The 18,917-nt window shown below is 38.9% G+C and overlaps 2 protein-coding genes across 2 annotated transcripts in view; one reads left to right on the top strand and one right to left on the bottom strand.

Moving 5' to 3' along the window:
* Nucleotides 1–3,719: 3,719 nt before the first annotated feature.
* On the bottom strand, nucleotides 3,720–4,613 carry CAPZA3 (capping actin protein of muscle Z-line subunit alpha 3). The gene is given in 1 exon segment (XM_068400360.1): nucleotides 3,720–4,613. A coding segment is annotated over 1 exon segment (894 nt).
* Nucleotides 4,614–5,065: 452 nt separating this feature from the next.
* Nucleotides 5,066–18,917, top strand: part of PLCZ1 (phospholipase C zeta 1) — a 59,179-nt gene continuing 45,327 nt past the window's right edge. The window contains exons 1-3 of the mRNA XM_068402004.1: nucleotides 5,066–5,079; nucleotides 5,733–5,856; nucleotides 9,645–9,879. Of these exons, the coding sequence (XP_068258105.1) occupies nucleotides 5,066–5,079; nucleotides 5,733–5,856; nucleotides 9,645–9,879 (373 nt within the window). The remainder of the gene's footprint in view (nucleotides 5,080–5,732; nucleotides 5,857–9,644; nucleotides 9,880–18,917) is intronic.

The following is an 18,917-nucleotide window of genomic DNA, read 5'->3' on the forward strand; positions in this document are numbered from 1 at the left end:
GTTCTGGAAGAATATTTAAAAAGGCTCTCAGCTGCTCTTGTTACCAACACAGCGGTTATGAATGCTATTTAAGAAGCAGTGTATATAAGAGTTCATATGTTCCTTAGTAAGCAAATAGGAAATACAAATTATGTATAAAGATTCAGGACTGAAAGGCCTATATCTACGCCTAGAAAAAAGCTGAGACCCACACTCTCTTTTCTTCCAAATGTGTTATATGAACAATAATGTTAAAAAATCCCACCAAAACCAACTAGATCTTATTATTAGGATCCCACAATCTCAGGATATATTCTGGGTATGAATTTAAGAATGCGTAGTAGTTCCTGTTCCATTCAAAGATAATCTGCTACATAAATGACTTAATATAACATAGGTGATGTCTTTTAATTAGTATTATTAGGTCTCTTTTTCCCTCAGTTTTGCACAGTGGCAATTCCTAAGTCTTACTAGAACAATTACCTCTTGTAACTTCGGAGTTATTTTGAAATTTGCATCTCATTGTGTAAATGTTCTGAACTGATAGTGTAGGTGATCTTCTCCTTGAGATAAATAACCATGGCCACTCAGGAACGACCAAAGACAAGAAGAACAAGAAAGCAGTATTGGAAGCATATTACAAAAAGATACTTGATGATAATGTATTTTTGCAGGCACAAAGCAAGTCTTTAAGTTAGTTATGATTATAAATAGGTAGATGTAGCTTCAATTCTAGGTATGCTATACTTCTGGCTGCAGTAGAAACCTATAGTAAGATACAGTTTGACAACTTTAATTTTTATTTTAGTTATATATGCCTATTCTTCATTTCTTTTCTTAAAATATGGCATACCGATGCCAATGAAAAGAGAGGGATTCACAGTCAGCTATAAGAATATGAATGGTTTTCAAAGCAGTAGACAAAAAAGGAGGGGGATTTTAGGAATAAAGATAATGTGAGTTGGAAAGTATTCCCTATACCACTAAACAATTCTGGCATGGGCAAAAGAGTTAGAAGTTGCAACTAAATCTCAAACATATTCAAGTCACAAAAGTGTATATGTAAAAGTTCAGTAAAGTTCTCAATGGAGTTGTACACCTTCGCTTTCTTCTCATAATGTTTGTTCCTCCAAAAGTTTCAACTTTCCAAAAGAAAAAAATTCCAAGCCCATCACGGAAAATGTAGAGGGAAAATGGACAAAGCCTGTATTGTAATTACATTTTCCAGATTAATTTCATAGGCCTTGCAAAAATTAAGTAAGCACTTTCAGCCAAATCAGAACATGTACTCTGCCCAAACTCCATCCCTCTGAGCAGTTTTGATGCAGATTCTGGTATCACAGATTCCCTCTTTTATGGAGAAAGGAAATTGAAGGAAAATAGAAATTTCATAAAAGTAGACTGATAGTGAAGATAGGAAAACTATCTAATCCTACAATATTAAATGTTTTTATTATTGCACTCCTTGCTACAGTTTTGCTGTATAGAAACTGCATTTTAAAGAAGAGAGAATTTAATTCTGCAGAACAGTATATTGCAAAATTTCATATATTTGCATCTCATAAGGGACTGATCTACTGGAATAAATGTTGAAATGAAAGTCATCTAACTGCTTAGTCTTTTCCACTGTTCCCTACTGTTTCTTATTGTTAGTTCATGTTCAATATTAGTGTTTGAATAAAGTGGTTTTTTCACAATCCAGAATTTCTACTGCTATGTCCCCGTTTCTGTTAGCACTTAAATTTATGTCTGAAATTTCATCTGTTCTGTACTGCAGACGTGAACTACACTCACAACACGCCATCTTTATTATAGTAGCCCTGGGTTGTATATACATTTTAAATAAAATTACTCTTATTTTCAGTAAAGAAATAAGCACATATTCAAATAAATACCATGTAAAGACAGCTGCTTACTCATTGAATTGTCTCCAGCAGCAACATAGGCACTAAAAGGGCTGGATTGGTGTTGGACGGATCTCAGTAGCAGCTGTGGGGTGAAAAGAGAATGACCCATAGGTAATGCAGCTTTCTGTGAAGAACTGAAGGAGCACAGAAAACGCTCTCCGTGCTCCATCCTTTTCCCTCTTCAAGTACATGGTGCAGATTCTCTGACAAATAGGCATCTGTAAAAGGGGGTTGTCAAGGGACATTGTCACAAGAACAGCAGTCTGCTTTCTGCTTGCTGGAAGAAAATGCTGCATGATAAGTGCCTTTCTGCACATAAATTAGTACAACATTCCCAGAATCTTTGTGCTGAGTGACCATAAAGATGAACAACCAGATGAAAAATGTGCTCTAGTCAATGCAAATCTGAAGAAATTCAGTATATATCAAAGGAACTATTTAATTTACTTCAGTTTCATTCAAATATTGTCAACACTACAACCTTGTCTTCTGCAATAAGGCTTTGTAAATTAGTATGCTTATTAATAAAAATTGAGCATATGACTTTGTCATCAACAATGTAAAATGATGTAGAATGATCGTTTTTATATTAGACCCCTTTTCATTATTGGTTTCTCTGGGTAATTAATTATCATATCCAGATGTATAGAGTAAGGAACCTTCCAAATCAGGAGTGAGTACAGATGTAAAATCTTCATTTTGCATCAGAAGAATAATCTGAAGATGGCATTTTCACACGTTTGTTATCCCCAAAACCATAACAGTGCATAGTTCTTTGCTACATTTTAAAATGAAGGCAATGAAAGCAATCATGGCCAGCCTGAGCAGTGAAGCTATAAAGCCACTGATCAGTATTTACAAAAGGACATGTTCAACTCATGTGACAATGTAATTGCCACCAGCAGTAGTGAACAAAATCAAAATCTTATGCTTACATTAAAAACATCCAATATTTGTAAGAATAATGTTTAAATGTTCATGTCAATATTTTTAGAAAGATTCGTGTTTACATTGCTGCTTGAAATTAAACTTTGTTCCTAATAAAACTCTAGTTAAAAGGTATGTTTACAGAAAACAGCAAGTGTGGTAGGCATATCATTTATTGTAATAAACATGTTAGCAAAGAATCACTGTCATAGTTTGAAAGTAAACCAAAATCACATGCACTCCTTTGGCATTTGTAATAAACACTGGGAAAAGGGAAATAGCATTGCTTTATTCTGTAATGCTGCAACACCCAGCATATACCTCTGGTCAGTCCTGAAACCTCTTCTGCACTAGCTATAAGAAATTAATTCCTCCTGTGTACTGATCTCCCTTTATTCATATGACTATGGTAAGGATGGCTCTTGTGCATACAGAGAGGTATGCACGAGCAAAGCCTGAAGGCTGAATTTCCTGGGTTTCAGTATCAATGAAAAAATCTAGAAATAATGCCTCAATATCTTTGCCAACCTACCTTGCCAATTTACTTATAACCAGTGCTACATATAGTATGAAGTTACATAAGTAAATTTAACATTGAGTAAAATTACAAATTTAAGTAATTTGCTTTAAGTAGTTTGCTTGCTGGCTCACCTGTAGCACTGTGCTGCCTTTGACATTTTAGCCATCACTAGTACCTCTAGAAGCAGTTGAAAAGTACATGAAGAAAATACAAAAAAATACAGGAAATTATTTTCAGTCACTACAGACCTGAATTATTTTCAAAGTGGTGATTGACTCGTGACAGTTTCTGTACTCTCCTGAGTAATCCAGAAATAAATCAACTAAACAAACCTGTTTTGTCTTTTTCTTTTTTTTTTTTTTTTTTTTTTTACTTAGGCAACCATGTCAAATAGTATATTTCAGTAAGCATGGAGGCACTTCTGTATCGGAGACATTGGTGTTCAGATGCTGATCATTCAATAGTTTATTCCAGTTCGCAAAAATGCGAGTAACAGGGAGTTTCCTCCGCAAATTTTTCCCCCATATATCCTCTGATAAAGCCTGAATGTTTTCCAGAATGGCAATATGAAACTTTGTGTCCTCAGCTTTCACAAATTTCACAAAATCTGTGGCAAACTGACTTTGGTCTATCACATTTAGAATCTCACTCACAGACTTGCTGACAGCTACACGGAAGTTGTCATCTTTGAAGTAGTATATCTGGAGGAAAAAGATCCCTGTGACCTGAGTGGTAAATGGAGTCAGGGCAAAAGTCCAGTCTGACTTCCAAAGGCTGTTCTGGCGATTGGAAGGCTGGTACTGATGAGCCCCAATGCAGGCCACAAAGAGCTGCCTCTTCCCCAGGCTTTTTTTGAACACACAGCAGTTCACTACAGGGAAGTGGCAGCTCACGTAGGCCTCCAAGACCTGGTGAAGGGCCTCTCGCCACAGCTCCCCCTCATCTAGCATCACACCATGCGGCTGGGGTTTGCTGGTTACCCCATGCAGGTGGTCAAACTCAAAAGAGAATTTGTTCTGAGGGTCAAAGAAGCGGTTTCCCCCTAAGTCATTGTAGTGGGTCAGTAGCACGGTGCGCCCGTTTGTTCAGACGGGGGTGAAGTTGTTCTTGTCGTGACAGGCCCCAACGTGGGCAGCCTCCTGCCTCACCAGCTTGCCATCTTGGACCAGAGCAGAGAGATCTCAGACAACCTGGCCAAACTCCCTGGGAGGAGACTGGCGCAGCAGACTGCAAATGAGAGACGCCTTCTCCGGCTCACACAGCTCCTGCCTTGCACACATGCTGGGGGTGAGGGCTATCCAAAGGGCGGGAGGCTGCAGGCGAGGGGAGGGCACGCAGGCCGCTTCGTGCTGGAGGGAAAAGGCACAAGATGGCGGCAGGGGTGGGGGTGGAGCGGTGGCAGGAAGGAGCCTGCACTGGGAGGGACGCAGTTTGTGGCCTCACAGGAGCACCAGGGCAACACTGGTGGGGGCCAAGGCGGCAGGGGTGGGGGTGGAATGGTGGCAGGAAGGAACCTGCACTGGGAGGGTCACAGTTTGTGACCTCACAGGAGCACCAGGGCAACACTGGTGGGGGCCAAGGCTGAGGGCTGTGCTGAGAAGGAGTTGGGGGGGGGGGTAAGAGGGTAGGGAGTGCGTCCCGTCAGGAACAGGAGCAAGCCGAGGTGATGTCCTGCCAAACTCTGCCAATGCCACTTCAGTGAAGAGACCAGAGCAGGCGATGCAGAGCCACTATGGAGGAGAACAGATATCCTTGTCCTGCTTTACCTCCTCCTTCTTTTGCTGCTCTGCCTTCTCCTTCTCCTCTCCTCTCCCTGCCCTGTGACAACTGCTGTTGTGTGACCTCCCCCTGCATGCCTTGTTTCCCCCCAGGCCTGGGCCTGGCCTGTGCACACATGGGACCCCTCAGCTGGGTGGCAGGGGAGGGCCTGGGGCAGCCAGTCCAGTCTAGTCTGGCCTGGTCAGCTGGTGCCAGTTGAGGCTGGTTGGGTGGGCACAATGCTGGGCCCATTCACCTCGTTGATGCTTGTTGGCACTCCTCTTTCCACTATTCCCAGCAGCTGCTGAACCCCCTCGGCCTTCCCACATTTCCCCCCTCTCACTGTACCCCTTGCTTCACCCTGACCACCCCTTGTTTTCCTTCACACCCTCCCCTTCTCTTTCTCTGGCCCTTTTTTGTCACTTTTGCCCTCAGAGTCTCTGGGTGCGGAGCAAAAACTTCTTCTTGTGTGCCTCAAGGCTTGCTGCGTTCTCAGAAATCAGAAGACAAGGGTGTTCTAGAGTATGAGAAAAGCAAATTGCAAGCTTTTTACATTTAAAAAAACCAAACTTCTCCCCCACCTTCCTCTACTAAAAGGCAATGACATGGGCCAGAAGTGTCCTTAACCTGATCTCTCATACGTGGTTTTTGTCCGTCATTCAGAATGAGTTCAGGAATGGGAAGATTGATGTAGACAATACAATGAAGCTGCTTGAAAAACTGCAAATGCCTTTTGATTACGCACATGTAAAACATGTTTTCAAGGTGAGGACTATATAGATTAAGCAATTAAATATATTTAGAAGTCCAGTTACATAAGTGTCTTATATTTGCTGACTTTTAAAAATTAATGTTTTGAGAAGTGAATTTCACGCTAGTAGGGTGTGCAAAATCAGCAAATAATTTGCCTCGTCCAGGTCTTTTGTTTCTATGTAAAATAGATAACTGAATGGTTGCATTAGAATCATAGAATAGAATCATAGGATCATTTAGGTTGGAAAAGACCTTTAAGATCATCGAGTCCAACTATTAACCTAGCACTGCCAAGTCCACCACCAAACCATGTCCCTAAGCACCACATCTACAGGTCTTTTAAATACCTTCAGGGATGGTGACTCCACCACTTCCCTGGGCAGCCTATTCCAATGCTTAATAACCCTTCCAGTGAAGAAGTTTTTCCTAATCCAGTCTAAACCTGCCCTGGTGCAACTTGAGGCTGTTTCCTCTTGTCCTATCACTTGTTACTTGGGAGAAGAGACTGACACCCAAGTAACATCATCTCTTCACCACACCAAGACAGCGTAGGGTGATGGAAAATATGTTGGTCTTGATTCCCAGCTTTTTTGTAATGTGGCCTCACTTGAGAAGAATTAAAACATTCTGGTTTCAATCCCATCCAGTTGCTTCTGTGATCAAGCTAACAGGCATGCCTGTCTGATGCTGGGCAGACCCATTAGAGTGACTTCCTAAAAATCCTTTTGCCAAGAGGACAATATGGAGTTGTCTGATCTGCTCAGGCTTCAGGTCAACATAGATCCAGTATGCTCGTTCATTCAATTTTCCACTATACCTCTCCTCTGAAGTATATAAGAGATGTGCCCAAATGGATGGGAATTGTGCTCTAACCCCTGGGAAAGGATGTGGCCTTGAGATATAGCAACATTTAAGAGATTTCTATGAAGGTTACATGATACAGCTAGAAACTGGACTTACTAATAAGTTAGTTTAATGTAGGTAAGCAAACTACCATCAAGTGGGAGCAGTCACAGTGAGCAAATACTGCAAAACTGAATGCCTTTGGACATATTGGGTTTTCATGTTCTTCAACTATCCTCTAGTAATTACTCAAAAGATGTATGATTTTTCCTTTTAGCTCATGTTTTTACCAAAAATAGCTGTTTGGTAAAACTGTTTTCCTAAGGGAATGAAGCCAAGTGGCTAGGTATCTATGTGATTTTGTTGCAATTTTGTAACCAGCTGGCTGATTCTGTCCAGATTCAACAGAGGAAAATAACTATGGCAAGTCAGAAACTTTTAGATCATGTCATGCTGACAGGCAGGCAGGCAGGCAGAGGGAAGGCATTAAGATTTCCTCACTCTGTCTTGTTCCTCATTGTTGTCTGCCTTGTCGAGCCAAGGTGAAACTGGCAGTGTGAACTCAACCCTTGCTAAAGTGGCTGCCTGTAGTTTTTGAACTTGCAGTGCATTGATAGAATTGCCAACCTTGAGAATCTCATGAGAACTTGAAATTATTTCTCATTTTTTCCTGTATTTTCCACCTACTTTGCTTTCTGACAGAAATTTGAGAGAGTTGATCAACTGTGGGTAGAGAAGAGAGTAATTATTTGAGGAAGTGAACTGCATAGAACAAGTCTGATCTATTTATATTTAACAATATAATATACTCAACAGTGATCTATTTATTTGTAGCAGTACTGTTAGGTATTATTTGCTATTTGAGAGAGATTTGAGTATATTCAGTAGTTTTGGGGCTCAAATTGTTCATCAGTACAATAATCTGTAAAAATGCAAAGCAGTCTGGAAGGAAATCTTATTGGCATCATTGTTAGTAACTATGCATCAACAATTAATCGAATGGTTATACAGGACAAAATCAATTTTATAGAAAACATAGTTTTTAAAGAATAATCTACTTTTATCTTGTCTATTCTCTTTGAATTTATTTTACTGCAGTGCTCCTTTGAGCAATATCAGAATTATGAACATTAAGATTTTTAACGGATAATACATTTTTATATAATTCTTCTCAAGAGTAAGTCCTTGTCAAGACAATTCTTTTTCTGAATAGGAAAGATTTGATGTGCTTTAATAAAAATAAGAATAATAAATATCTACCAACAAAAATTTTGTAACAATTTTTTTTTATATCAACATGATTTTCATAACTTTAATTTTAACCTAAGTGAACATCTCCTAAGTCCTGATAGATTGTTTAGTTCCAAAATAACTTGGAATTTTCTTTTTCTATTTAACAGTTATGAGTAAATTTGCAGTTTTCTTCAATATGTTAAAAATTAGATTGAGGATATCAACCTTAGATATGGGATTTCTCAAGCAGTAATGAAATGTCTATTATTAGTGTTTGTATTGAATTGTTTTCGTGCTGGTGAGTTCTGTTAAAAACGATGACTAAAATATTCTTTCACAAGCTCAAAGCAAATAATTACTGATTTGCAAAATTTTTGGCTAGATATCATGAAATTTACTTTTGTACTTGTTTCGGTTATCATCTAATATATTCATACTTTTATTGTTGTATTTATTCAGACATCTCTTAGTAGGAATTGTACTGCATAGGAAGAAGGTAGTAATGTATCATTAAGCTTTTAGTTTTTATGGTGTCTGTTCTAAACTAATCTAATTTAGTAGTAATCAAAAGTCTTCATTAAAAAGCAGCCAGAACTCAAAAGTAAGCCATTTCATGTTTATGGACACTTTTGGGGAAGCTCCATTAACCATAGTAGATGCCATGTTATTAGATGCTGAAATTTAGCCTCTTTGATAGTCTCAATTTAAGGGGCCAACAATTATGAATTTTGATCAGCTTACAGTAGTAATCAATGATTTGCCATTTATTTATTATTTTTGTGAGTAATTTTGTCAGTAAATTTCCAAAGTTTCTCTTAATTTGGCAACTTTTAAGAATACAACAAGTTAAAATGTTAGAAACATCTATATTTCATGTGCACAATTACATATTTTGTGTAACAGATTTTAAAGGATAAACAAAATTGTTAAGCCTGAGAAAAATGTAAATGGCAGAATGGTGAAAAAGTATTATTTTACTCAAATTCTTTTGCCCTCTTTATTTTTCTAGTGGCTTTTATACTGAAACACTGAAATTAATTAATGTGCTAACATTTTGTAAGCTCTATGAAAACAAGTTTACAGTTTAAGAATTCTGAAAGTGTGAATAATTAATCTGAGTTAAACATTCTGGCTAGTTAAGAATAGAACATGATGTCATAGGTTATTGTAAAGTATCTTGTCTCCAGACTTTAATAGTGTTTCTTATTTGGTGTACTGAAAGACCTGGATCTCATGATAATTTGGTCATCCGTATTTCATATTTTAGATTACTGTTTGCTGTATGTTGTATGTAAATTTAACTGACACTATTTACAATATGGTTTAAATTGCTGCTGGAGAGGTATTTTATTAAATATCTTTTCCATGCAATAATTTTTATGCTGCAGATTTATTTTACTGCATAGCATTTTAGAGGTTTTATATAATATGTTTTAATAATGCATATGCATTATATAGAAATTTATTGTAATTACTTAGATGCTAATTATGTCATATGGTATATTTTAATTTGTATAAAATGTTTTTGACCCACAAAGTAAAATCTAAAAGTTGCATATAGAGGTAGAATAATATAATTCAATAATGCGTTGCAGTCACTGCTGCCTGAGGTTTTCTTTGTTGTTCTCTCTCTTAGGATAAGTTATAACAGAGTGTTTTTTGTGTATCTTTGTATCAATGCATATCTTTGTATTGATTGTTTTGATTTATTTTTTTTTTTTCAGAAAACAGTTGACAAACGGAAGGAACATCTGATTAACATAGAAGACTTCAGGGCAATTTATCGAGCTATTGTACACAGACCTGAATTTCACGAACTTTTCCGCGCTTACTCTCCGAACAGCAAAATTCTAGCTGACACTGAGCTTGTTGAGTTTCTCAAAAAAGAACAATATGAAACTGAAGCTTGTGAAACAACTGCCTTAGAAATCATTTTCAAGTATGAACCCATCGAAGAAGGTATGCATAGTTTACCTATTTGATTTCTAGCTCTTATTTATTGTGCTTGTCAGTGACTTTATATTTTTGAATACTCATCTGACTACGCAAATTGAACTTTTTAAAGAAAATTAATGTAAGCAATTATAATTATGTATGTTGTATAATATCTTTTGTAAGCACTTGTACAAAATGTTGATTTTTTTGAAATTCAGATCTTTAAACATTGTGAATATAATAATACAAGAAACCATTAATAAAGCACCATAAATTTACACAGCATATTGCTCAGTGATAGCATATTACATTACTTAGTAGATCAGTCACTCTTATGCCTTGTTGCAACAGATTGCTCCAAAACCTACATGTAGATTCCTTCAAACAAAATACAGTTTTCATACAGTAGATGAGCTAATATAAACTGCAGTAAAACTTTTTAATGCCCACTGAAACATGTGAATGACCATTATTAGGAAGCCAGACTGAAAAGTGTTCAAAAACAACTTTTCTTAATAAATTAGAGGAATATAAACATTGGATTACAAAGATTAAAAAAAAAGAAATTATGTTTTGTTAGCAACTGGTCTGTTCAGCACAGGATATTTCTCTTAGAGGAAATCAACCACAATTAAATCAGTAACAATGGATGAATTTTGGTCTTTTTTAATTTTCAGTATTAAAATCTGAAGACTGAGGACAGCAAGACTAGAAAATGTCAGAATTTAATGTTATGTAATTTAGTTTGGTTTAACTACTCATTACTGTGATTCACAATCACAATAAAGTGAAAATCAATTTAGTTGAACGCATTGCATTTCAAACTGTATTTTACAACCAAGATCATTATAATCCTACTTGGGGGTCATTGTTATAGCATTGTTAGTTGTCACAGCATTGTTAATTGTTACAGCATTGTTAATTGTTACAGTATTGTTGATATAGTAGAGCTTTTTGCTTTAAGTTTATCTTACAAATGGAAAGAATACATCCTACTAAAGTTTGATATAGTACTTCTATTTTTTACTATTTAAACCTACAATTTGTTTTAATAGAATGCTCTCCATGAATCATACTTTTTTGCGCTTGGTATGTCTATATTTGAGTGTCACATGGCAGAAAGTTTAAATGCACAAGTAATCTAATAACAGAGATTTCACAGAGGAAAACAACTTCTAAGGATGTATCTATTGAGAAGGTTATATCTCTTTTTCTTTACTGAGAAAGACTGAAACCTTAGACAGTCACACTCTGGTTTGCCCTCAGCTGGATATGATTGGTAACGATATCAGGGATGCATTGAAGCAGTCTTGCAAATATGGTGGATCCTCAGTATCTTCAGTGGGCATTGAGTCTGGTTATTAATCTGTCCGATCATGTGTCTACTGATGTCATTATCCATGTTATTGGTATTAAAGCTGTAATTAATTATTTATGCTCTCCCAAGCTGAAATGCCATTTCCTTTTTGTTCTCTGATCAGCTTCTAAGAGTAGGTCTCTAAACACAGACTTCTACTATCACAGAATCTTGGTAGTGTTCAGATGGAAAGGGACCTCAGGAGGGCAGCTACTCCAGCCTTCTGCTCAAAGCAAGGTTAACACTAAATTCGGAATAGGTTTCTTGGGGATTTTTTTCAGTCAAAACTTGAAAACCCCTAAGGACAGGGATCCACAGCCTCCTTCATGTGCCCAGAAATGGCTTCCAAGAATTCTTGCACAGAATCACAGAATGTTAGGGATTGGAAGGGACCTCGAAAGATCATCTAGTCCAATCCCCCTGCCGGAGCAGGATTGCCTAGACCATATCACACAGGAACGCGTCCAGGCGCGTTTTGAATGTCTCCAGAGAAGGAGACTCCACAACCTCTCTGGGCAGCCTGTTCCAGTGTTCGGTCACCCTCACCGTAAAGAAGTTTTTCCTCATATTTATGTGGAACCTCCTGTGTTCCAACTTGCACCCATTGCCCCTTGTCCTGTCAAGGGATGTCACTGAGAAGAGCCTGGCTCCATCCTCATGACACTTGCCCTTTACATATTTATAAACATTAATGAGGTCACCCCTCAGTCTCCTCTTCTCTAAGCTAAAGAGACCCAGCTCCCTCAGCCTCTCCTCATAAGGGAGATGTTCCACTCCCTTCATCATTTTCGTGGCTCTGCGCTGGACTCTCTCTAGCAGTTCCCTGTCCTTCTTGAACTGAGGGGCCCAGAACTGGACACAATATTCCAGATGCGGCCTCACCAGGGCAGAGTAGAGGGGGAGGAGAACCTCTCTTGACCTGCTAACCACACCCCTTCTAATACACCCCACGATGCCATTGGCCTTCTTGGTCACAAGGGCACACTGCTGGCTCATGGTCATCCTGTTGTCCACTAGGACCCCCAGGTCCCTTTCCCCTACGCTGCTCTCCAACAGGTCTGCCCCCAACTTGTACTGGTACATGGGGTTGTTCTTGCCCAGATGCAGGACTCTACACTTGCCCTTGTTATATTTCATTAAATTTCTCCCCGCCCAACTCTCCAGCCTGTCCCGGTCCCTCTGAATGGCTGCGCAGCCTTCCGGTATCTCAGCCACTCCTCCCAGTTTTGTGTCATCAGCGAACTTGCTGACAGTGCACTCTATTCCCTCATCCAAGTCATTAATGAATATATTGAATAGTACTGGTCCCAGTACTGACCCTTGAGGGACTCCGCTAGACACAGGCCTCCATCTGGACTCTGTCCCATTCACCAGCACTCTCTGGCTTCTTTCCTTCAGCCAGTTCACAATCCACCTCACTACCCGATCATCCAGACCACACTTCCTCAGTTTAGCTGTGAGACCGTCGGAGCTGTGGGAGACCGTGTCAAACGCTTTACTGAAATCAAGATAGACCACATCCACAGCTTTACCATCATCTATCCACCGGGTGACGTCCTCATAAAAGGCTATCAAGTTGGTTAAGCATGACTTCCCCCTGGTGAAGCCATGCTGAGTGCCCCTAATGATCCCCCTGTCCTTGATGTGCCTAGAGAGAGCACCCAAGAACAAGTTGTTCCATCACCTTTCCGGGAATGGAGGTGAGGCTGACCGGTCTATAGTTACCCGGGTCCTCCTCCTTGCCCTTTTTGAAGACTGGAGTGACATTCGCTTTCCTCCAGTCCTCAGGCACCTCTCCTGTTGCCCATGACTTAGCAAAGATGATGGAGAGTGGCCTAGCAATGACTTCCGCCAGCTCCCTCAGCACCCGCGGGTGCATCCCATCAGGGCCCATGGATTTATGGACATCCAGGTTGCTTAATTGGTCCCTGACCCAGCCCTCATCAACCAAGACAGATTCCTCCTCTATCCTGACTTCTTCTGAGGCCGCAGGGGTCCGGGGCTCCTCAGGACAGCCTCCAACAGTATAGACAGAGGCAAAGAAGGCATTCAGTAACTCCGCCTTCTTTTTATCCTCTGTCTCCAGGACCCCCACCTCATTCATCAGTGGGCCTACATTGCCTCTAGTGTTGGCTTTACCTGCAATGTATTTGAAGAAGCCCTTTCTGTTGTCCTTGACCTCTCTTGCAAGGTTTAATTCCAAGGAGGCCTTAGCTTTCCTAGTTGCCTCCCTACATCCTCTGACAACAGACTTATATTCCTCCCAAGTGGCCAGCCCCTCCTTCCACGATCTGTACACCTTCTTCTTCCACTTCAGTTTGCCCAGCAGTTCCCTGTTCAACCATGCAGGTCTCCTGGTACCCTTCCTTGACTTCCTACCTGTTGGGATGCTCTGATCTTGAGCTCGGAAGAAGCAGTCCTTGAACGCTAACCAACTATCTTGGGCCCCCTTACCTTCTAGTACCCTGTCCCATGGGATTTCCCCTAGCAATTGCTTGAAAAGGCCAAAGTTGGCCCTCCTGAAGTCCAGGGTTGTGATTCTGCTAACTATTCTGTTCCTGCCACATGAGATCCTGAACTCTACCATCTCATGGTCACTACAACCAAGGCTGCCCTCAACCTTCACCTCTTCCACCAGACCCTCCTTGTTAGAGAGGATAAGATCCAGCAGCGCTCCTCTCCTAGTTGGCTCATCCACCATTTGCATCAGAAAGTTATCATCAATGCACTGGAGGAACCTCCTGGACTGAGGATGGCTGGCTGAGTAGGCCTCCCAGCAAATATCAGGGATATATAAGCACCACGATTTTCCCTGGGGATGAAAGTGAGGCTGGCCAACCTGTAGTTCTCTGAATTGAATCATAGAACCACAGAATCATAGAATCATAGCATCATAGAATAGTTTGGGTTGGAAGGGACCTTTAAAGGTCATCTAGTCTAACCACCCTGCAGTGAGCAGAGACATCTTCAAATAGATCAGGTTGCTCAGAGCCCCATCCAACCTGACCTTGAATGTTTGCAGAGATGGGGCATCTACCACCTCTCTGGGCAATCTGTTCCAGTGTTTCATCACCCACATCATAAAAAAATTCTTCTTTATATCTAATCTGAATCTACCCTCTTTTAGTTTAGGACCATTACCCCTTGTCCTACTGCTACAGGCCCTATTAAAAAGTCTGTCCCCATATTTCTTATAAGCCCCCCTAAGTACTGAAAGGCTGTAATAAGGTCTGCTTGGAGCCTTCTATTCTCCAGGCTGAACAACCCCAATTCTCTCAGCCTTTCCTCATAGAAGAGGTGTTCCATCCCTCTGATCATTTTTGTGGCCCTCCTCTGGACCCACTCCGACAGGTCCATGTCTTTCTTGTACTGAAGGCTTCAGAGCTGGATGCAGTATTCTAGGTGGGGTCTCACCAAAGCAGAGCAGAGGGGCAGAATCACCTCCCTCGACCTGCTGGCCATGCTTATTTTGATGCAGCTGAGGATATGGTTGGCCTTCTGGGCTGCGAGCACAGAAAGTCCTTGCCCTTTTTGAAAATGTGTGCAACATCTGTTCTTCTCCAGTCATGGGGGCGTCCCCTGATCTCTATGGCCTTTCAAAGGTGATAGAGCATGGCTTTACAATGATATCAGCCAACAGTCTTAACATCCTCAGATACATCTCATTTGGTCCCATGAACTTTTATGGGTTGACTTCTTTCCAGTAATCTCTAATTTATCTTAATCTCTATTTGCTGGTAGTTTCTTTTCTCCTTGAACCCTGTCTGTAGGCACAAAGCCTACACCTTGTTGATGAAGAGTGAGAAAAAGACAGCACTGAGTATATTAACATTATCTGTTTGCTGTTACTAAACCACCTGCCCTGTTCAACAGCAGGTCCACTTACTCCTTTCTAAAAACATAGCCAATGCAGCAGTAAAAGTGCTCCATGTTGTTACCTATGTCCCTTGCCAATTTCAATTCTGGTTGAGCTTTGGCTTTCAGAACACCATTTTGTCATGCCTGACCAGTGGTTCTGTATTCCTCCGTTGTAGCCTGCCCACAGTTTGACTTACAGTTTTATAGTTTCCTTTTTATGCTATTTCACTTTTACTGTGTCTCAGTGAATCCATGACATTGTTCTTGTTGCAGTAGAAGGAAGCTATCTAAGCAGCTAGCACTGGTAATTCAACCTAGAATCTGGAGCTCAAGCTGGGTTCTTCCAGATTTCAGTAATACTTTGTAGACAAAGTATTTTTCTAACCAATGAGTTCTTCTTCCTATTGAGTCAGGCATACCTACAGAGCTCATCATTTCGTCTTTGTTTAGCTACCATGGAAAGGTTTGTGTGTGGTTGCCATTGTTTTTTAAGGAAAAGCTCCAGTTATATTTTGACGAGAGTTTAAAGTCATCAAAATAATATTCTGGAGCCATTATGCAAAAAACTCATACATTTATTACTTTAAAAGCCTTGTCTTACTTTTTATGTATTTATTTTTTTCTTTCTGTGTTTTAATTTGTTTATTTTCATGCTGCTCTCCTTTCTCTGCTCTCTTCTTTTCCCTGTCATTTATTTATCTTTTTCCCTTGTCCTTCTACATATTCTGTTCTTCAACTTGCTGTTGGTCATTACAAACCGTTTTTACTTTATTTTTCTTACCTGCAGTTTTGCTTGTCTGCTCATTATACTGTCCTCTCTCACTTGAGTCATTTAGTGATAATGCACACCCCTCCACCCCCACAAACGTGAAGACTTATATGTCCCTTTGACTTACTTGCAGAAGAAGCACTATGTAAGATCTTCATAGGTGCCTGATGACCTTTTTGGGGTATGCGTATTCTTCAGCTATTGAAGGCTACTTCAATTTGTCGTGTAACATTTCTGCTGAGTTTCACTGAACATAACTTGAGGCAAAATTTGCAACTAAGCTAAGAAAAGGAAATCAGAACTAACTGCATTTTATTGCAAGCTGTTACTTTGTTCAGTGGAACATGAATCTCAGATGTTTAACTTTGTTAGTTTCCTTTGGTTCCCAGTCTTTGATAATGGGTGGAATTGATAAACGGTTAAAAGAAAAATAAACCCAAGAAAGAGAAAATCTTCCTTTTGGGATAATAACCCTGGAATATCTATGCTGATCATTCCCACTGTGGTAGAAAGAAGAAACTGGATCACTCTTTCAACAAGAAAGAGAACATATTTGGTGTTTCATTAAGTTACTCACTGTCCAGTAATAGCTACAAAACCTTTGATTCCTTATGCCTTTACTCTCTGTGGTTGCCTTTCAAATTAGAACATATTTTATTGAATATATTGTAGTCTTTTTGAGAATGAATATGTTTACTAATTAATTATATAACAAGTTACTGGTTTAAAAGGTTTCTTTTGAGTTAGCTATTTTGATAGGAAAGTTAGTAGCTGTAAAGCAGTTAAACAATGAAGAATCTTTAGTCAATTAGAAAACACATCCGTATATATCGACTAAAGTTTCTATAGTTTTAATTTAATGTCTGGTTTAAATTTCAGATGCTGAGCCAAATTCTTGTTTTTTTCTTCATCTGTGATAAAATTGTTTGTCTTGTGCTTGGAAATACTCTTACTGAATTAAATAATAGCTGTATTGTTCATGCTCCTTTGAGTGAACTAATACTCCCACTCTAACATATTGGAAAGTTCCAGATATGATTGGCATGATAGTTAATTCATATGGTGTTGTGATAGACCATTTTGTGTAACTGTCATTCTGAATTTGGTATAGGCTATTCTTCATTAGGATGATCTGTTGGACAAATCCTTGTCGTGTGTATTGTAGAAAGGGAAAAGGGCAGATTTTGACACTTGATTGATTGGTTGCCTAATAGTAACAACCATTATCTGATAAACTTAATAGCACTAGTATGTCAAGATTAAGATGAAAACAGTGACTAGATTTTATATATGACATTGGTAAGTCCATCTGTAACATTTAGTGCATCCGTAACATTTGTGTGGAGAGAGACAAGATTTTCAATGCTGTTGAGCCAGATAACTCTAAATTAACTCTCTGAGGGTACTGTACCTAGTTCAGGAACAGTATTGAATACATTACTCTTCCATTTTTATTGTACAATTTAAATGTCTAACAGCAAAATAATGCATTAACAGATTTTTTGTGTGTGTGTGTGCTAAATCTTGCATTTTTGGCTGAAGGAACCATTTTATGGAATCGATCATAAAAGTGATGAATATGTGATTCACACCTGACAGTTGTGTCTTACTAATGTCCAAATGTCAGTTTTGTTCTACACAAACATTTGATTATCTCTCTATTTTATTATTAATTTTGAATAGAAATCTTGAGTCATTAAATGAGATTAAAGAAAACATACCAACCAAAAGCACTTTATTCTTTTTAAGATTGATATGTATCCCTTTTTTAAAAGAATTATTGCTCATTATTTAGTACTTGCATGGATAGGATTAGAGACACTGTGAGGATAAGAAGGTGCATCCCACTGTTATTTACAGTGTAGTGCCATTCAAAGACTCTGCTCCCGTCTCTGTGTTTTCCTGCTAGGCAGTATAAAAACAAGACAAAAATACAATCCTATCTTGAAAAACTTGCTTACTTTTTGAATAAAAATATAAGCTTGGTGCATCTGTCAGATAGAGAACTAGAGTAATCCACAATGTATTTGTGAATCAAAAAAACATCTTCAGCTTATTCTGAGGATATACATTCTTTTAAACTTGTTTTTTTGTGTGTGCGTGTGTGTGTGAGAGATAGAACAAAAGGGAGAGCATACATTTGCAGGAGAGAATTTTTGATGGCATTGGCCAATGTAAACCAAATTTAACAGAGACCTCAGTCAAATTCCTACAGATTTCATAAAAAATCACATGAAATAAGAAAGATAACTTTAAAATCTCAACTAAGACAGTGGCTGAAGCTGGATTTTTGAAACACAAGAATTCAGGTGTGTGAAAGAGAGTGTAAATACCCAGTTTTAGGAAAAGCTTTCACCAGAAGAAGACAGTTGGTTGTGAGGTACAAGCCTTTAGAAAAGCTCAGACAGATCCTTTATTCCAGTGTGCACCAGTATTAGTTACAATTGGAAAATAGACTCCCTAGAATATAAACTCAGAGTAGAAAAGGAATAACTATATCCTTACTTTAGCCAAGGAAATATTTCTGTCTTTACTGTTCACTTAGAGTATAAATGTTTTAGTCTGACATTAAGCAGCCAAATTTCATAGTATGAAATTCCATCTGATAATGTTTCTGCCTTGAGGCTATTATTATTTGATACTTTTAAGAATTACCAAAATCTTCCTTCTTCCAATATGCAGAGTAGCACCCTTGTTCCTCACGAGTTCATCCCTAAAATTCCCAGCAGACATATTTGTACCCATTTCAATATCTCTGGTGACCAAGTAACATAAACATTTAATTACTAATTCAGCTATTAGGAAACAAAGAACACACACACATTTAAAAACAGGGAAAATACCTTTCTCCCTGTTTCCAGTTCTCCAGAAACATGATGGTGACTTTAGTTGTATACAGTTCAAGGACAGCAACTACAGATCCCTGAGTAGAAAATTAATAAGCCAATGTAATGCAAGGGCCTGTAATAAGCTGTATAAGATACAAATATTTTTAGTCCATTGATTAGAGACATGAGCTGAACGTTTTACTGAAGTCAAAGAGCTTACATGTTTACTAACAAAATAACACAAATTTAC

Source organism: Nyctibius grandis, chromosome 5, assembly GCF_013368605.1.
Source record: "Nyctibius grandis isolate bNycGra1 chromosome 5, bNycGra1.pri, whole genome shotgun sequence".
NCBI lineage: Eukaryota > Metazoa > Chordata > Aves > Nyctibiiformes > Nyctibiidae > Nyctibius > Nyctibius grandis.